The 14,351-nt window shown below is 34.7% G+C and overlaps 2 protein-coding genes across 2 annotated transcripts; both read right to left on the bottom strand.

The window, feature by feature from the left end:
* Window positions 1-5,163: 5,163 nt before the first annotated feature.
* Window positions 5,164-8,322, bottom strand: LOC144850693 (nuclear transport factor 2-like). The gene is made up of 4 exons (XM_078708072.1): window positions 8,206-8,322; window positions 7,000-7,071; window positions 6,446-6,541; window positions 5,164-5,907 (listed from the first exon to the last, which is right to left on the bottom strand). Exons 1-4 carry the CDS (start codon window positions 8,296-8,298, stop codon window positions 5,794-5,796), a joined length of 375 nt encoding a protein of 124 aa, XP_078564198.1. The 5' UTR covers window positions 8,299-8,322; the 3' UTR covers window positions 5,164-5,793.
* A 1,200-nt stretch (window positions 8,323-9,522) lies between these two features.
* LOC144849696 (nuclear transport factor 2-like) lies at window positions 9,523-14,211 on the bottom strand. Its single transcript, XM_078706706.1, has 4 exons — window positions 13,991-14,211; window positions 13,326-13,397; window positions 12,307-12,402; window positions 9,523-10,864 (listed from the first exon to the last, which is right to left on the bottom strand). Exons 1-4 carry the CDS (start codon window positions 14,093-14,095, stop codon window positions 10,754-10,756), a joined length of 384 nt encoding a protein of 127 aa, XP_078562832.1. The 5' UTR covers window positions 14,096-14,211; the 3' UTR covers window positions 9,523-10,753.
* Between the last annotated feature and the right edge of the window lie 140 nt (window positions 14,212-14,351).

Raw genomic sequence — 14,351 nt, 5'->3', positions numbered from 1 at the left:
GTATACAACAAGCTACAATTAGCAAATGAACGTGTTGATTCTGTAACTGTAGCGTGGATGATTGTTCACATCTTAATGTTCAGTTTTATTCACTATAATTAAATTGTTCCATGACAAATGAAATGTATATAGCCTACCTTTAAATGTCAGCTAATATGCACACATCAGTATGAATGGGACACGTCCAACTGACCAAAACGCGTGATATCTCTGCTATAATCAATAATGAATCATTAAATCAAAATTAATATAATCGACATGTTAGGCTAATGTCATATGTCAGGATTTTTCTTCATTTAATATCATGAAAAATGTTGTTTGTGTTAAATTTTATTATTATATTTATCCAATTTTTGCTATTTTTATAAATTGTCACGATTTAGTTAGGGAATATCTTGATTTTTCTGTGAAAAAATTATTAACAAAGGTTTTTTTGCAGATTCATACTCTATCACATACCAATATACACCAAAAAATTCCTCCAGACATCAGGGGATGGGGAAAGTGGTTAAATTTGACCTTTGACCTTACAAGGCATATGACACTGTATCTCGGTAACCATTGGTCCGAGAGATTTAGTTTTGGCACCAAAATGTTCCTTATATACATATTTATATTTACTATAATGAAGTATTTTTTCAAAAATTCATTAGAAATGGTGGAAAATGACCTTTGACCTTTTAAGCATATAACAGGTGTATCTCAGTGATCCTTGGTCCTAGAGACTTAGTTTTGGCACCAAAATGTTCCTTATATACATATTTATATTTTCTATGATGAAGTATTTTTTCAAAAATTCATTAGAAATGGTGGAAAATAACCTTTGACCTTTTAAGGCATATAACACATGTATCGGCGATCCTTGGTCCTAGAGACTTACTTTTGGCATCAAAATGTTTCTTATATGCATATTTATATTACTTTTAATAAAGTATTTTATAAAAAATGAATTAGAAATGGTGGAAAATCATGACCTTAGATGGTCATGAAGCTGTATTCTGAAGACCATTGGTCGTAGAGACTTAATGTTTCTTATGGGCATATTCATATATATTAATAAAATAGGCTTATTCTACCAAAAATTGTTTATTATGGTTTTTTCCTCAAAAAAAGCTTTATTTAATGCTGAAAAACATTTAGCCCGATTACATATTTGAATTCTCCTATCATAATAAATTCAGATTCAAAATAAATATTTATTTCCTTCAATTGCAGAATAGAAACATAATAAAGAACAACAATGAAACGTAATAATAAGGTTTAAAAAAATAAAATGTAACATACAAATCATAACTTTCATCAGAGAATCATTAAAAGAATGTCAAAATTTCAATTCTGTGTAATAAAAAATAGAAAAGCAAAAGAAGGTGGCAAAGTCCAAAAGGCAAGTCTGAGTGGGAGGAGCCATATATTAACTAAGGTTCGAAACAAAACGCCATTACACACACAAAATAAACACACACCCATAATGTATCCCTATCCGAAAAAGTTAATTATGTCTTCTGACCTCACATATTTTGTTATTGTATAATAAAGTACCCTTATCCCAAAAGTTAATTTTGTCTCCTCCTAATCTCACATGCTATATCCATGGGCCATACCGGCTCTGTAATGGACATGGGTCAAACATTTCCCATATAGTCTGTCTCATAACAGGATAAACTAAAAAAAAAAACCTAACCCATATGGATTTGCCCGAATGAACCCTCTAAGGACCCTTTTGGGATCTCTATTTGGTGCGCTACATAAGACCCTGTATTACTATTAGTAATTAATATGGGGTAAATAGTTCATAGATTGGACCATATATAATAAAACTAAATATGCACCCTTGATCTTGATTATGGATTTGCCCAAATGAACCCAAGGGCCGATCTTCCATGGACCCTTCTGGATTCTCTATGTTGGGCCTATATTGGAAATATTGTATATGGGATGAAAATGTGGGTTCATATAGATATGTCCATGGAATAAATCTGCCTGTGCACCCTCGATACTTAAGGAACATTTATGGATTTACCCAAATTAACCCAAGGGCAGGTCCTTCATGGATACCTTCTGGGTTCACTATGTGGCTGGGGCTACATAAAGCCCATATTGGAAATATAATGGATGACAATGTAGGTTCATGGAATAAAGCTGCCTGGTGCACTCTCGGTCCTTAAGGAATCCATATGGATTTGCCTAAAATGAACCAACAGCAGGCCATCTATTTAGACCCTTCCGTGGTTCTCTACTGTATGCTTATCCATATTACATCATCTCTGCCATTGCAGCCATCTTCTGTATTAGATCTTAAGCCATCCCCAGAAGTTCGAAATCTTGGGGTTTACATGGATTCCCACTTGCAGATGGATGATAACATCAATGCCATCGTTCTGCTATGGTTGGGATTAGGAAGATTGGTCTAATTTGTAGATTTCTGCATGCCTTTATATCATCACGTCTGCACTACTGTAACAGTATTCATGTACTGCCCAAGACCCTGCCTAGGAAGTTGCAGATGTTAGAAAATAGTGCTGCCCGTATAGTGTGTCGAACCACATAACACCTATCTTGCATGAACTGCACTGAGCGTCTCAACTTCAAGATATTGCTGCTCACATATAAATCTCTTCGTGTTTTCACTCCACAATCCTGTTGTCACAGTCTTCGTTCCAATTCTCAGAATCATCTTGTTCCTGCTAAAGTGAAGACCATCTTATGGTCACCGTGCATTATCTTATGCAGCTCCTATGCTTTGGAATTCTCTTCCAAACTGCATTAAAGATGCACAGTCAATTGCTCTTTTTAAGAGGCTTCTTATTAAAAGACATATTTTTTAACATATATTGTTTAATAAAGCATATTACTCCCCTTTTTTCTCCTTTTCCATGCCACCTAGAATTTTTTAGATCTAGTTTAAGTAGGGCAGGAGGCGCCCAAGTCCGGGATGACCGAGACACAACTGGTGCTGTTCGAGGTTCAATTAGACCGATCTCTGGTTAGTGACGAGAGCGTATCCCCTTACTTCGGTTTGGGTTTTATTTTTGGCATGGTTGGAATCCCTTTAATCATATTAGTTTGTGTACATCGCTTAGAGGTTTCACAATATTAGGAGCTATATAAATCCAGGATATTATTATTATGATTATGTTCAGTTCTTTATTTGGCCCATGTATCAGATCAATGCATTTGGCTACATAAGGCCCTGTATTAGAAATATATCGGGTAAAACTGTGGATTCCAGCCTATCTGTGCAACCCTGATCCTTAAGGAACCCATATGGATTTGCCAAAATGAACCAGGGGTAACCTCTGTATTCTCTATGGCCATACATGCCCTTTATTGGAGATACATGGATATCTGGATGAAACTGTTTGTCTTATAATATGGATTCGACCATATGGGAAAAAGATACGATTCTTAAGGAACTCATATCGATTTGCCCAAATGAACCTTTTGGGTACTATATGGCAAATAAATTGGCCTTGAATCAGAAACATGTAGATCGAACTGTGGGTCCCTTGCATCGGTCTATGTGGGAAAAAGTACTCAATAAATCTTTAAGGTGGTCTGCAGCTCAAATTTTAACTTAGGTTGAGACATATTAACACTGTATTATGTTGTCCAATAACTTCTGACCATTCTGTAAATATTTCTTTAAATTAAGATATAATATTATATGTTACCAAACAACCACCACACACCCCCCGCCCCATCACCTCTTTGAATTAAAATCCATCCCGAGAGGCTCCTATTTACTTAGCTTGTATAGTTATTTTCAAACAATATAATCCATTAGATTAAATATAAATATATATCTATTATAAACAATTTGCGCTTAGTTCCAACTCTATATGCCATGTCATTATTTAGATGAGAAAAACAAGTCAAAGGTTAAAATTTCATAAAAAATGGGTGATAGAAGTAATACTAGAATAAATAAACTATAAATTTATGTCAAAGGTCAATAACCACACTTCCGGTCATTTTCAGGCAAGATCTTCTGTTAAACTGAATATAAATATATATCTTGGGAATAATTTGCTCTTAGTTTTAATTCTCTCCGACTTGCCGTTACTTAGATATGGCGAAAAGAGGTCAAAGGTCAATAACCACACTTCCGGTAATTTTCAAGCAAGATCTTTTGTTAAACTGAATATAAACATACATATTGGGAACAATTTGCTCCTAGTTTTAATTCTCTACGACCTGCCGTTACTTAGATATGGCGAAAAGAGGTCAAAGGTCAAAATTGCTGGAAATGGGCTTTCCGGTCAATTTTACAAAAAATTTTCTATTAGAACTAATATTAACATATACATTGTGAACAATTTGACACCAAAATTAACTCAATACAATATAGCATGTTGTATGAAAATAGTGGCCATTTTGTTTACATGATAAACAGTACAGAGTACATGAAAAACATGATATTTCTCAGTTTTAGTCTCAATAACTTCAATCTACACCCATGTCCACAATCAACTATCAAATGATTCAAATTTTTTTACACATGATCATTATATTAGAGAGATATTTTTAGAGAAGTTTTGTTACCATACAGTGCTACCTTAATTTTTTTTTTCTGGTGTAAAGAATATAATTTTTTTGTTTTTTTGGAAAAAATTCTTATAAATTAGTATTAATTGACCAAAATTCATACTATAACCCAATATATACCTGCATACCTATATATCAAAATAAAGACAATTTAGTAAGCTATCATTTGATACTAAATAAAATGAAGTACATTCAAAATTCACAACGTTATTAAAACAATAACAGGCGTATCTCTAATTTGACACCAAATGACCTTTGACCTCAAAATGACCCCCTTTCCCCAGGTCAAAATTCATGGAGGAATTTTTTGGGATGACTTGGGATGCATTAGAACAGGAATCCACTGCAAAACCTTTGTTAATAATTATTTCACAGATTGGCATTTTTTTGACCTAAAATTCCCTAACTAATTGTTGTATTTCAGTTTTTTCTAACTGCAAGAACAATTGAAATATATAAACTTGAATATTGAAGAGTCTTGTGTAGGCCTATATATTTGTTGTGTGAACAACATTGCCACTTTCAAGAAGGATAGTCAAAGATTTTTGTTAATGGCAATTTGCCAAAATGTAATGATTTTGTTTAAATTAATAAGGACAATTCACTAATTTACTACTGTAGTAAATACACTTTTACTGCAACCACGTAGGCCCTATAATTTTATTTTTTCCTCTTTAAAAAAAAATGTATGTTTTTTTTGTAATGTAGTTCAATTAAGTAAGTTAATAGGCTTGCGTGAATTGTGGACACTAAATCTAGTTACCATTATAATCATTTTGACGGGGTGTCTCGTCTCACCTACAAATGATTATCATCAATTGAGAGAACCGTAAGCCTATATCGGAGGACACAATGTATTAATAAAACATTTTTGTTAAATTAATTCTTTATAATAGGCCTATAATACTTTAGTGCCTACCACTATCATTTCAATTAGTATCAATATAGTGACTATTATAATATTAATAAACTTCAGGCTATCAAACTACAACGACGAAGAACCTTGATATGCATTTTAATTATCAGTGAGGCCTATGAATATTATTAATAGGCCTAGTATTTATTGATATTCATAACAGAGGGCCACTGCTGCTAAAGCATATTACTACAATGTATAATATCACTGTTAAATTGTAAATTTCTATAAATTATTAATCCATTTTTGTATCCCTTTATAATCCGTGTTTCTATATCCAGAATTCAAGGAAAACGCCCATGAGGGCCTCGACTGTCGATCTGAAATTATAGTCAGTTGTGATCCAGCGACAACCGGAAGACTAAATTCAAAACGGTCCAGTAATTCCCCTCTTGTTTCAAATAAAACGATTCAGCAAAAGTGTGTGGAGGATCAATATCTGAAAACTGAAAAATATAATAAGGTAGAATTCTTAAATATATATGTTCAGCATGTTACGTTAGATCTATTGCATCATCGTAAAGCTACATTTCACACGACGACGCCGTTCAGTTCTGTATTCAATTCCACAAGTGTGAATGCAGCTCTATACTAATAATCTACATGTAAGCTTGGTTCCCACTAGCGACGCAACGTAACGCAAACTACGCAACGTAAGAAAATGCCCTTCCGATAATTGTGTTTGCCCCCGCCTGCGTGAAATCAAACCTGCGACTTTGCAGTAATGTTGCGTCGTCGGTTCTCACTTGTGATTACGCAATACAGCACCTTGCGTCAATACGTCGCTGCGTTACGTTGCGTTGCGTTCTAGTAGGAACCACGCTTTACCGCCTTCACTAGCAAAGCTTCGGGGTTTACACACGTAGGCCTACATGCGTTTTGAATGGTTGGTTGAATATTTTGTGTGGTGTGTACGTGTGTGTATTTAAAGTTTTTTAGGCGATATAGCTATTATGGGTAACATTGGAAACCAAATTTAATTACCTTAATTTGTCCGTTAACTTGTACGAGTACGCCATTGTCAACAGTAAGTTGCGAATCAATAGTTGATGTTACGTGCATGGGGTTACCTTGTAAACTCTAAAAAATAAAATAACTAATATACCAGGAGAAAGATTTAAGTTCAAACTTTAAAATCCCTTTTCTAAATGTCAAGGTTAAGCTTTTTATTATTGTCAAAGGCAATGAAAGACGACCGTCCAATCACAGGATTCATCCTCATGACTGGCGTTGTACGCGCGTACGTACGTTGTCCTTCTCTGTTGCCTCCTGACTCAAGTGATCACGAGGAGAGCATGATCCATAATGTTTTTTAGTTTAAAACAAAATGTTTACATTATTTGTACAGATGAAATAAGGAGCCACAGAGAGTACTCGTAGGCTGCCTCCTCTCATAGATTTTATTGTGAATAGTCGTGTGTTATTAAAAATGAGTGATGTTAAATTAGTCTCGAATTATAGTAGGTTTGTCTTGATAAGGCCTTTGATTTGTTTACGTCGTTTGGTAAAAAAAAAACCCCGTATTCTTTGTACTGTACCTTCAACTTATCTATTATGGGTTTTTTCCCAATAAACCTTTCACCTTCAAAAGTCATTGTCGAAACATCAACCTGTGACATAAAAATAATGTAATGTAATGTATAAGCGCTATATAAATCGAACAACATTACATTACATAAAAATAATATGTTATTGTGCTGTCATTGTCCGACTTCATTATATGGAACGAAATTGTATTTTGTGTCGTTTAATTAACAATTAATAAATTGGAAGCGTTCAATCTCTCAGCACTATTGCGCGTCGTCGGTTCCCACTTGTGATGACGCAATACAGCATTTTGCGTCGATACGTCACTGCGTTGCGTTCTAGTGGGAACCACGCTTTACTTGGTGGGTGAGGTAACCGACTTTGGGTACGGTATAAATCAGCCTGACGGCGCCCAAAATTTGGCAATCAATATCTTCCAGGTCCGGCGTATACAGCTAAAACGAAATTATAACTTCGTTTGACCGACAATTAAACAGCCTCAAATCGCCGCTGCGATGGAGTATTCCCTTGAAGCTGAATCTGTGCCCATCATGATATTGCCAGATCCATTCCACGACCACCAGTCTATTATATGGACGCGCGAGGTGGTACAGGACGCAACGCAAAAGAGTTGATTAATTGCAAGTGACAGTTCTGACTTCGTATTGTTCAAATCACTAAAGCTTGGTTCCCACTAGCGACGCAACGTAACGTAATCTACGCAACGTAAGCAAATGTCCTTCTAATAATTGTGTTTTCCCCCGTCTGCGTGAAATCAAACCTGCGATGTTTGCAGCACTATTGCGTCGTCGGTTCCCACTTGTGATTACGCAATACATAACTTTGCGTCGATACGTCGCGTCCTAGTGGGAACCACGCTTAAAGCTTGGTTCCCACTAGTGACGCAACGTAACGCAACCCACGCAACGTAAGAAAATGCCCTTCTAATAATTGTGTTTGCCCCCGCCTGCATGAAATCAAACCTGTGATGCAGTGCAACAATATTGCGTCGTCGGTTCCAACTTGTGATTACGCAATACAGCACTCTGCGTCTATACGTCATTGCGTTGCGTTACGTTGCGTTCTAGGGAACCAAGCTTAAACATTGCGCTTACGTCTTTGTTACGTCTTTAGCGCGCAAGAAGCGGAGTTGGATATCTAACATTTTGTTATAAGTACAAATAGTGAAGTACGAATAGGCCTAGTGTTTTACTCACAAATAAACTTTCCAACTTTGAACGGTCCTTGTCAAATGTTTCATAATAATATTTTGCAAACTGCACACCGACTGACTCTGCATTAACAGACATCTTGAAAACTGTTATCAACCAGAAATACCACGCCTGTAAATGAAAACGAATAAGTGGGCATATACGACCGATACAATTGTAAAAGTATACCGACCAATCAACGCTTAACAAGTATTTTTACGATATAATTGTTATTACAAATTAACCTAATTTCATGAGTGGTTCAGGGTTGTTGCTTGCACAATCCATCGCTTCTTTTGATCAATTCTTTTTGTAATGTTGGTCCGCAGTATATCTCTAAAATAGTTAGGTTCTAAGTGGATTTTGTGTAGAAAATCTAATTCCCACGAGAGATACGCATTGATAGGCCTACCATTGTTTAATTTTAAAATGATGGTCACCAAGTCTCTCCTTGATTTTAAAATTCATTCAGGCCAAGAGTTAAGTCCGGTCCCTTGTTATATTCAAGGTCCTTGATCCAGGCCAGTGTTTGTGACGTTAAGTCTACACACATGCAATTATTCTTCCTTCAAAAGTAACACACAAAAAAAACACTTCTGTACTCGCGAACGGTTTGAAACTTAGATATAACGCAACTTTGTGTGACATCACACATGGTAGGCCTAAATGGTAAAAAATCACAATCCGGTCAAACTATAGCCTACCTGCATAAAATGACAGAAAACTAATTAACTTCAATTACCTTGACTTGAGACCTTATATACACTGCAGCCTATAGTTAAAAAGCCCCTTTTAATGTATGCAACAGAGTTGTATATTCAAAAGGATTGGGGGAACTCTAAATACAGTTTGAATAAATGCGCGCCATGTTTAAAGTACGAAATAATTAAAGCACGCTTATTTTGTCACGCCGATTTTGTCACGTGGATTGGGGAAAGGATTTTTACATATGCCCTGTATTAAGCTGGGTTGGAAAGAAAGGTTGCACTAGCAAGAAAAACAAACTTACAACACCCCCTTTTTCAAATTTCTACTTTCCACAGGAAAATATTTTATCTCCGTGGAGGGTTTCCGCTCAGGATAGATACAGATTCTGCATGTAAACCAGGGATTATTTTACAACTCCCTGATGGGACACAAGCAACGCGGTAACGCGCGCTGTCTTGTGTAAATTGGTCTCGATTTAATATCCCGTCAGTTATTTCATCCCATCAGAGTCTTTATTTCTACACCCCGGATCAGCCAATAAAAGCTTGCTTGTGATATCACGTGCTATTACCTTACCAACAAAAAGACATTTACAAAAACCACACAGACATTCAGTTTAGAAAACACATACCTTTAATAATGTAAGTGAAACATGCGTACGGTTCAAATTCAATGTGTATTATTATTATGGCCTAAAAAAACTAAATCTGTACCAGTCAACAATCAATCAAAACAGAGTTCATTATTTTGTCGCGCTAATTTTGGTTATTTTATTGTGATTTACTGTATGTATGTACTGTAGTTTTCGGAGCTACATATTTCAATTTTTTGCTTTTCATGTAAATGGAACCAGACCCTTGCGGGGAACTGCAGTTTATGTCTGTTATGGAAACTGTTCCATCAAATTTCCTTTTTTTAAGTATGAAATTATACACGCATAAAGTGAAATGATTTGAATTATATTCTATAAAAATTAAACTTATGCAGTAACTATCAACCATCTTAAAATTAAAACACATTGCAATCTGCATATTTTAAATAATTACAATAAAAGCATCATACAAAATAAAGGGGGTAATACACACGGGTATGACATACTGTACTGTATACTAATTTTTATAAAGTTAATTTAAGAGCCAATTTTAAAAGTTAATATAATTTTTCCAAAGCTACTTTATAATTTTTTCCTGAATATTATTATCAATATAACAAAGTAAAGAATATTTATGAAAACATCACTGTTTATTTGTACATATTTGTGTAAACATTAAATATATCATTATTACCAAGTGCTGAGCAAAAAGAAAAACAGTGGTTTCAATAAAATCGCTACACACTCTCGTTAACCAATGCGACAGCTTCAAACTCCACTCCGTTTTTTTGTGATGGAATAGTGTACGCCACAGCGTATGCTCTAAGTATCAAATACAAAGCTCGCTTTTCGCAATACATACACCTTCACCCGATTCAAAGTTTAATTACCATTGCATTGTGGATGATATTTAAGTGCATTGTGGATGATTTTACATACATTGCACAAACATGGTAATCAAATCATTTTTTTTTACTGAAAGCTTCTAAGTTTACTCATCTTATGTAGAATATTATTTTTTTCACAAAGGCAAATTATCTACTAATAAAATTTCAATTTTAGTTCCCACAGTAAGAATTGATGACACGGCATGTTGACTTAACATGGAAAAACGGACGTTCTTGGCGTATGGTATATAAAACATAAGAGAAGTTAATACGTGGTAATGAATTTATCACAACCAGAATTTTACACTCATCTGTTAATAGCTCATTAGAAGATGGGGCACGTGCATTTGAGAAAATGTTTATATTCTTAGGCATTATGCAGAATCAACCTAAAAAATGAATTCATTATAGAGATTTGTCCATTGACATTCTTTAACAGAAAAGTTTCTGCAAACCCATGTGGATGATCATCGTCACTCTGAAAAAAAAAATTGTTGATGTTACAAATTAATCAATTCATGCATTGTTTAATTTAATAAGTGAAATGAGTTGAAACCGCATTTTTCACCTTTTGCATACACCCCACTTTATTGATTTAATTTAACCTTAAACAGCATATGCTGACAATCAAGAGGCCCTCATATAAACAAATATATATAAAAATAAACTATACAACATTATACTATATATAGTATAGTTACTATAATATCGTTTTTCACGCTGCTGCTCTAGCCCGCTACGTCACAAGAGATGACTCATTTTTTAGCTGAAAGCAAGCAGCAGTTATAGTACTAGACACTGACATTTTTACTAAAATGGAAACTCGACTATAATTTATAGGTCCCAGCTGCTGGACTCAAAAAACCTCTGGGAAAAGAGTCTATTAGGACATGTCATGCTAAAATTACAAATCCCAAAGCATTTCTGGTATTTATGAGTCCCATTTGACTATAATACTGTAATTCGCTGTCAGATAATCATTGAATTATTATCAAAACAGTCTATTAAAGTTTTTGTTTGTTAAATGATACTTCACACTTGAAGTATCTGGGCGTGATGAAGTGACAAAAAAATAATATTTATTCACGTATAAAAAGAAAAAAGAAACGTTTAATTATAACCCAAAAACCATTGTATGACAGACAATTTAAGTATTTTTTGCTTTAAATTACATTTTTTTCAGGTAAAATAACTATTATGTGATAACAAAAGGAAACATTCAAAAACAAATTGGAAATAAAAAATATTTTCCAGAGGGACAATATATCTTTAAAACTGTTACGTCAATAAGCGAGCAGCGTTTTTTGTAAGAAATATTTCTTGTTTATAGCACCCTCTGTGGTTTGATGTTTTATAGCACCCTCTATAGTTTCATACAACAAAACTTTGTCTGCATTTATTACCATAATAATATAGTAATATAAGCACTATTTATTTACAAAATGTAGTTACAAACATTCATTAAAAAGATCAAAACAATCAGACAAAATGATCAGACAGCATAATTACAGTATTATCGTAAATCTTCTAATAGTAACCCACCTTATAGGTCAATCTATAATAATGACCCACTACTCTAATTAGTAACCCATGGGGGTTACTATTAGAGTCACAAAAACTTAGGATGCAGCCGTATTTTGAAAATAAGGAGATAATGCATGTTGATCTCGGGAGTGGGGAAGGATTGAGTGTTTTTGAGTTTATAAAATAAAGTTAGAGTTCAACCAAATTTGTTTATTCATCACTGTTTTAATATTTTGCTATGAGTTGCTGACCGGAAAAGTTGTGTGTGGGTTACTATTTTCAGGTGCCTAATTCAAGATTGGCATTAGTAACCCACTACTCTAATAGTAACCCACCCTAAAAAACAATCAAAGAATAACCCAGGGTTACAATTAGAAGATTTACGGTATTATTTACCTTGACTTGTCCTACAATAAAGACAATAAAGAATGTGTTATCTAAAGCCTGGCAATCTGCTGTTGAGAGTATACGTTGCATATTCATCGGTAAACTCTAAAAAATTAAGATAAAGGAAATTTAAAGTTATCAATTTGCATATACTAAGAAATAGGAACTAAGTATAGGGTATACTCCTGTCTTGTAACAGTTTGAGTGATGTGTACCTTCTTATTTGGCTGTTTGTCAAACCAGAATTTGAATAGATGTAATATATTATTTTTCAATAATGCAGAATGGGATTGTGAATAGGATACCATTTTGAAAGATGGTTTAACTGTGGTACAGAAAACGAGCATAGAGAGATGTTGGAATGGACAACTGACTGGTGCCACCTTTTGCAGTCTGATTCTAATTCAATTTAGCTCACTAGACATTCTAGTGCCTAGATTTTGTATTGTTGATCCTGGAACAAAGCAGGGCAGATTGGCAAGATGCATTGCAAGTGGTGTCACTAGACTTTCAATGCCTGTGACTCAATACAAGTCAGGGGAGGATCCAGGAGAGCTAACATATATTAATAATAGTCTGTCAAAAATAGATATCAAAAAGTAGTTTAAAAGAGGATAGTGTGCATCCTTATTGCTTGCTTAATCCCCTATATTCACCCTCCAAGTGTGTGCTTAGCTCAATTGAAATTTTCTATGCGCACGGTCCGATGAATTATCCCAACGAAGCACAGCAAACCCATGGCTTAACTCATACCATTTTTCTAGAGGGATGGTTTTCTTTAGGTTTCCAGGCATTAAAAGAGCCTGTTTAATTGGTTTTAAATAATTGATTGGACCTGGTTCATTTGGGTTCGCTGTGTTCATTATTTGGGTTTGCTGTGGTTCTTGGGATAATTCGTCGGATCCTTGTTCATTGGAGTTTGCTGTGGTTCATTATTTGGTTTTGCTGTGGTTCATTATTTGGTTTTGCTGTGGTTCATTATTTGGTTTTGCTGTGGTTCATTGGGGAACCAAAAATTGTCTTCACACCATTAATTTGGCCATTATTTGTTCTCTTCCTTTAAAACAAGCACCTTCGAAGGTCATGGTTGAGGTTTCCTCCTGAAACACAAAAGATGAGATTATCATATATAAGTAAATGAAGGTCTCTAGGCTCAGTCTTAGCTAAAATAAATGTCTTATTCTTTGATTGTGTTTAAAAATTAGTTATTACAGTATATTCTTATAAACTGTAATTGGAAAAATATATTTTACTTCATATTTTATTATTAGTGGAAGTTACTGTACTTTATTAATATTATGAATAAACTTTGTGGAAAAAATGTTTTCACAAAAAAAAACTATAAATTTAATTGATAAGAGTAAGACACCAATGCCAGCTAATCGAGCAGGGGCCAAATAAATGAAAGATTTTTAGTTTTAATTTATTATTTTCTGTCTTTTTTCACTTACAATTACAAATTTATCGTAACTTGAACTAGGCCTACGCTTAACTGACAATTTACAAAGTTCAAATGATACAAAACTGTCATTTATTTAGGCCCTAACAATAAACATAGGCCTAGGCCTACTTAGGTAAACGAATCCTTCCATCTCATCAACAGACACACGCACAAATAGGGCCAGTACCCTGGTTGGTTGTCACATTTCAGTCCCACCATGCATGCCCTTTATGCAGCCTAACTACTACTCACAAAGAGAGGGGCTAATTGTTCACGATTAGACTGAAATTTCTCATAGAAATATCCTGTAAACTGTTGAGCTAACAGTTGGCTAGGATCTTGATTAGCGGCTGCCATTGTGGAGCACGCTAACTACATAAAAAAGAGATAAAAAGTCGGACGACCACACGAAATCGCGACGACGTAGAGCGTGCATACCCCGCGTAAACTTTTTTCGCTATCAAGCAGGCATCCATAATGGTAGGCGTGTACATTCTTGTTAACATGTTGAGTCGTGTGAAACCGCAAATATTATTCTTTTTGAAAAGATGCGTTTTATATTCTAGTTCCTGAAAAACGACTGTGTTTAGAAGCCTAATAAATGGTGTGAGTG

Source organism: Antedon bifida, chromosome 8 (assembly GCF_963402885.1).
Source record: "Antedon bifida chromosome 8, ecAntBifi1.1, whole genome shotgun sequence".
Lineage (NCBI taxonomy): Eukaryota > Metazoa > Echinodermata > Crinoidea > Comatulida > Antedonidae > Antedon > Antedon bifida.
The sequence above is the reverse complement of the archived record's forward strand: the minus strand, read 5'-3'. Positions and strand labels throughout refer to the sequence as shown.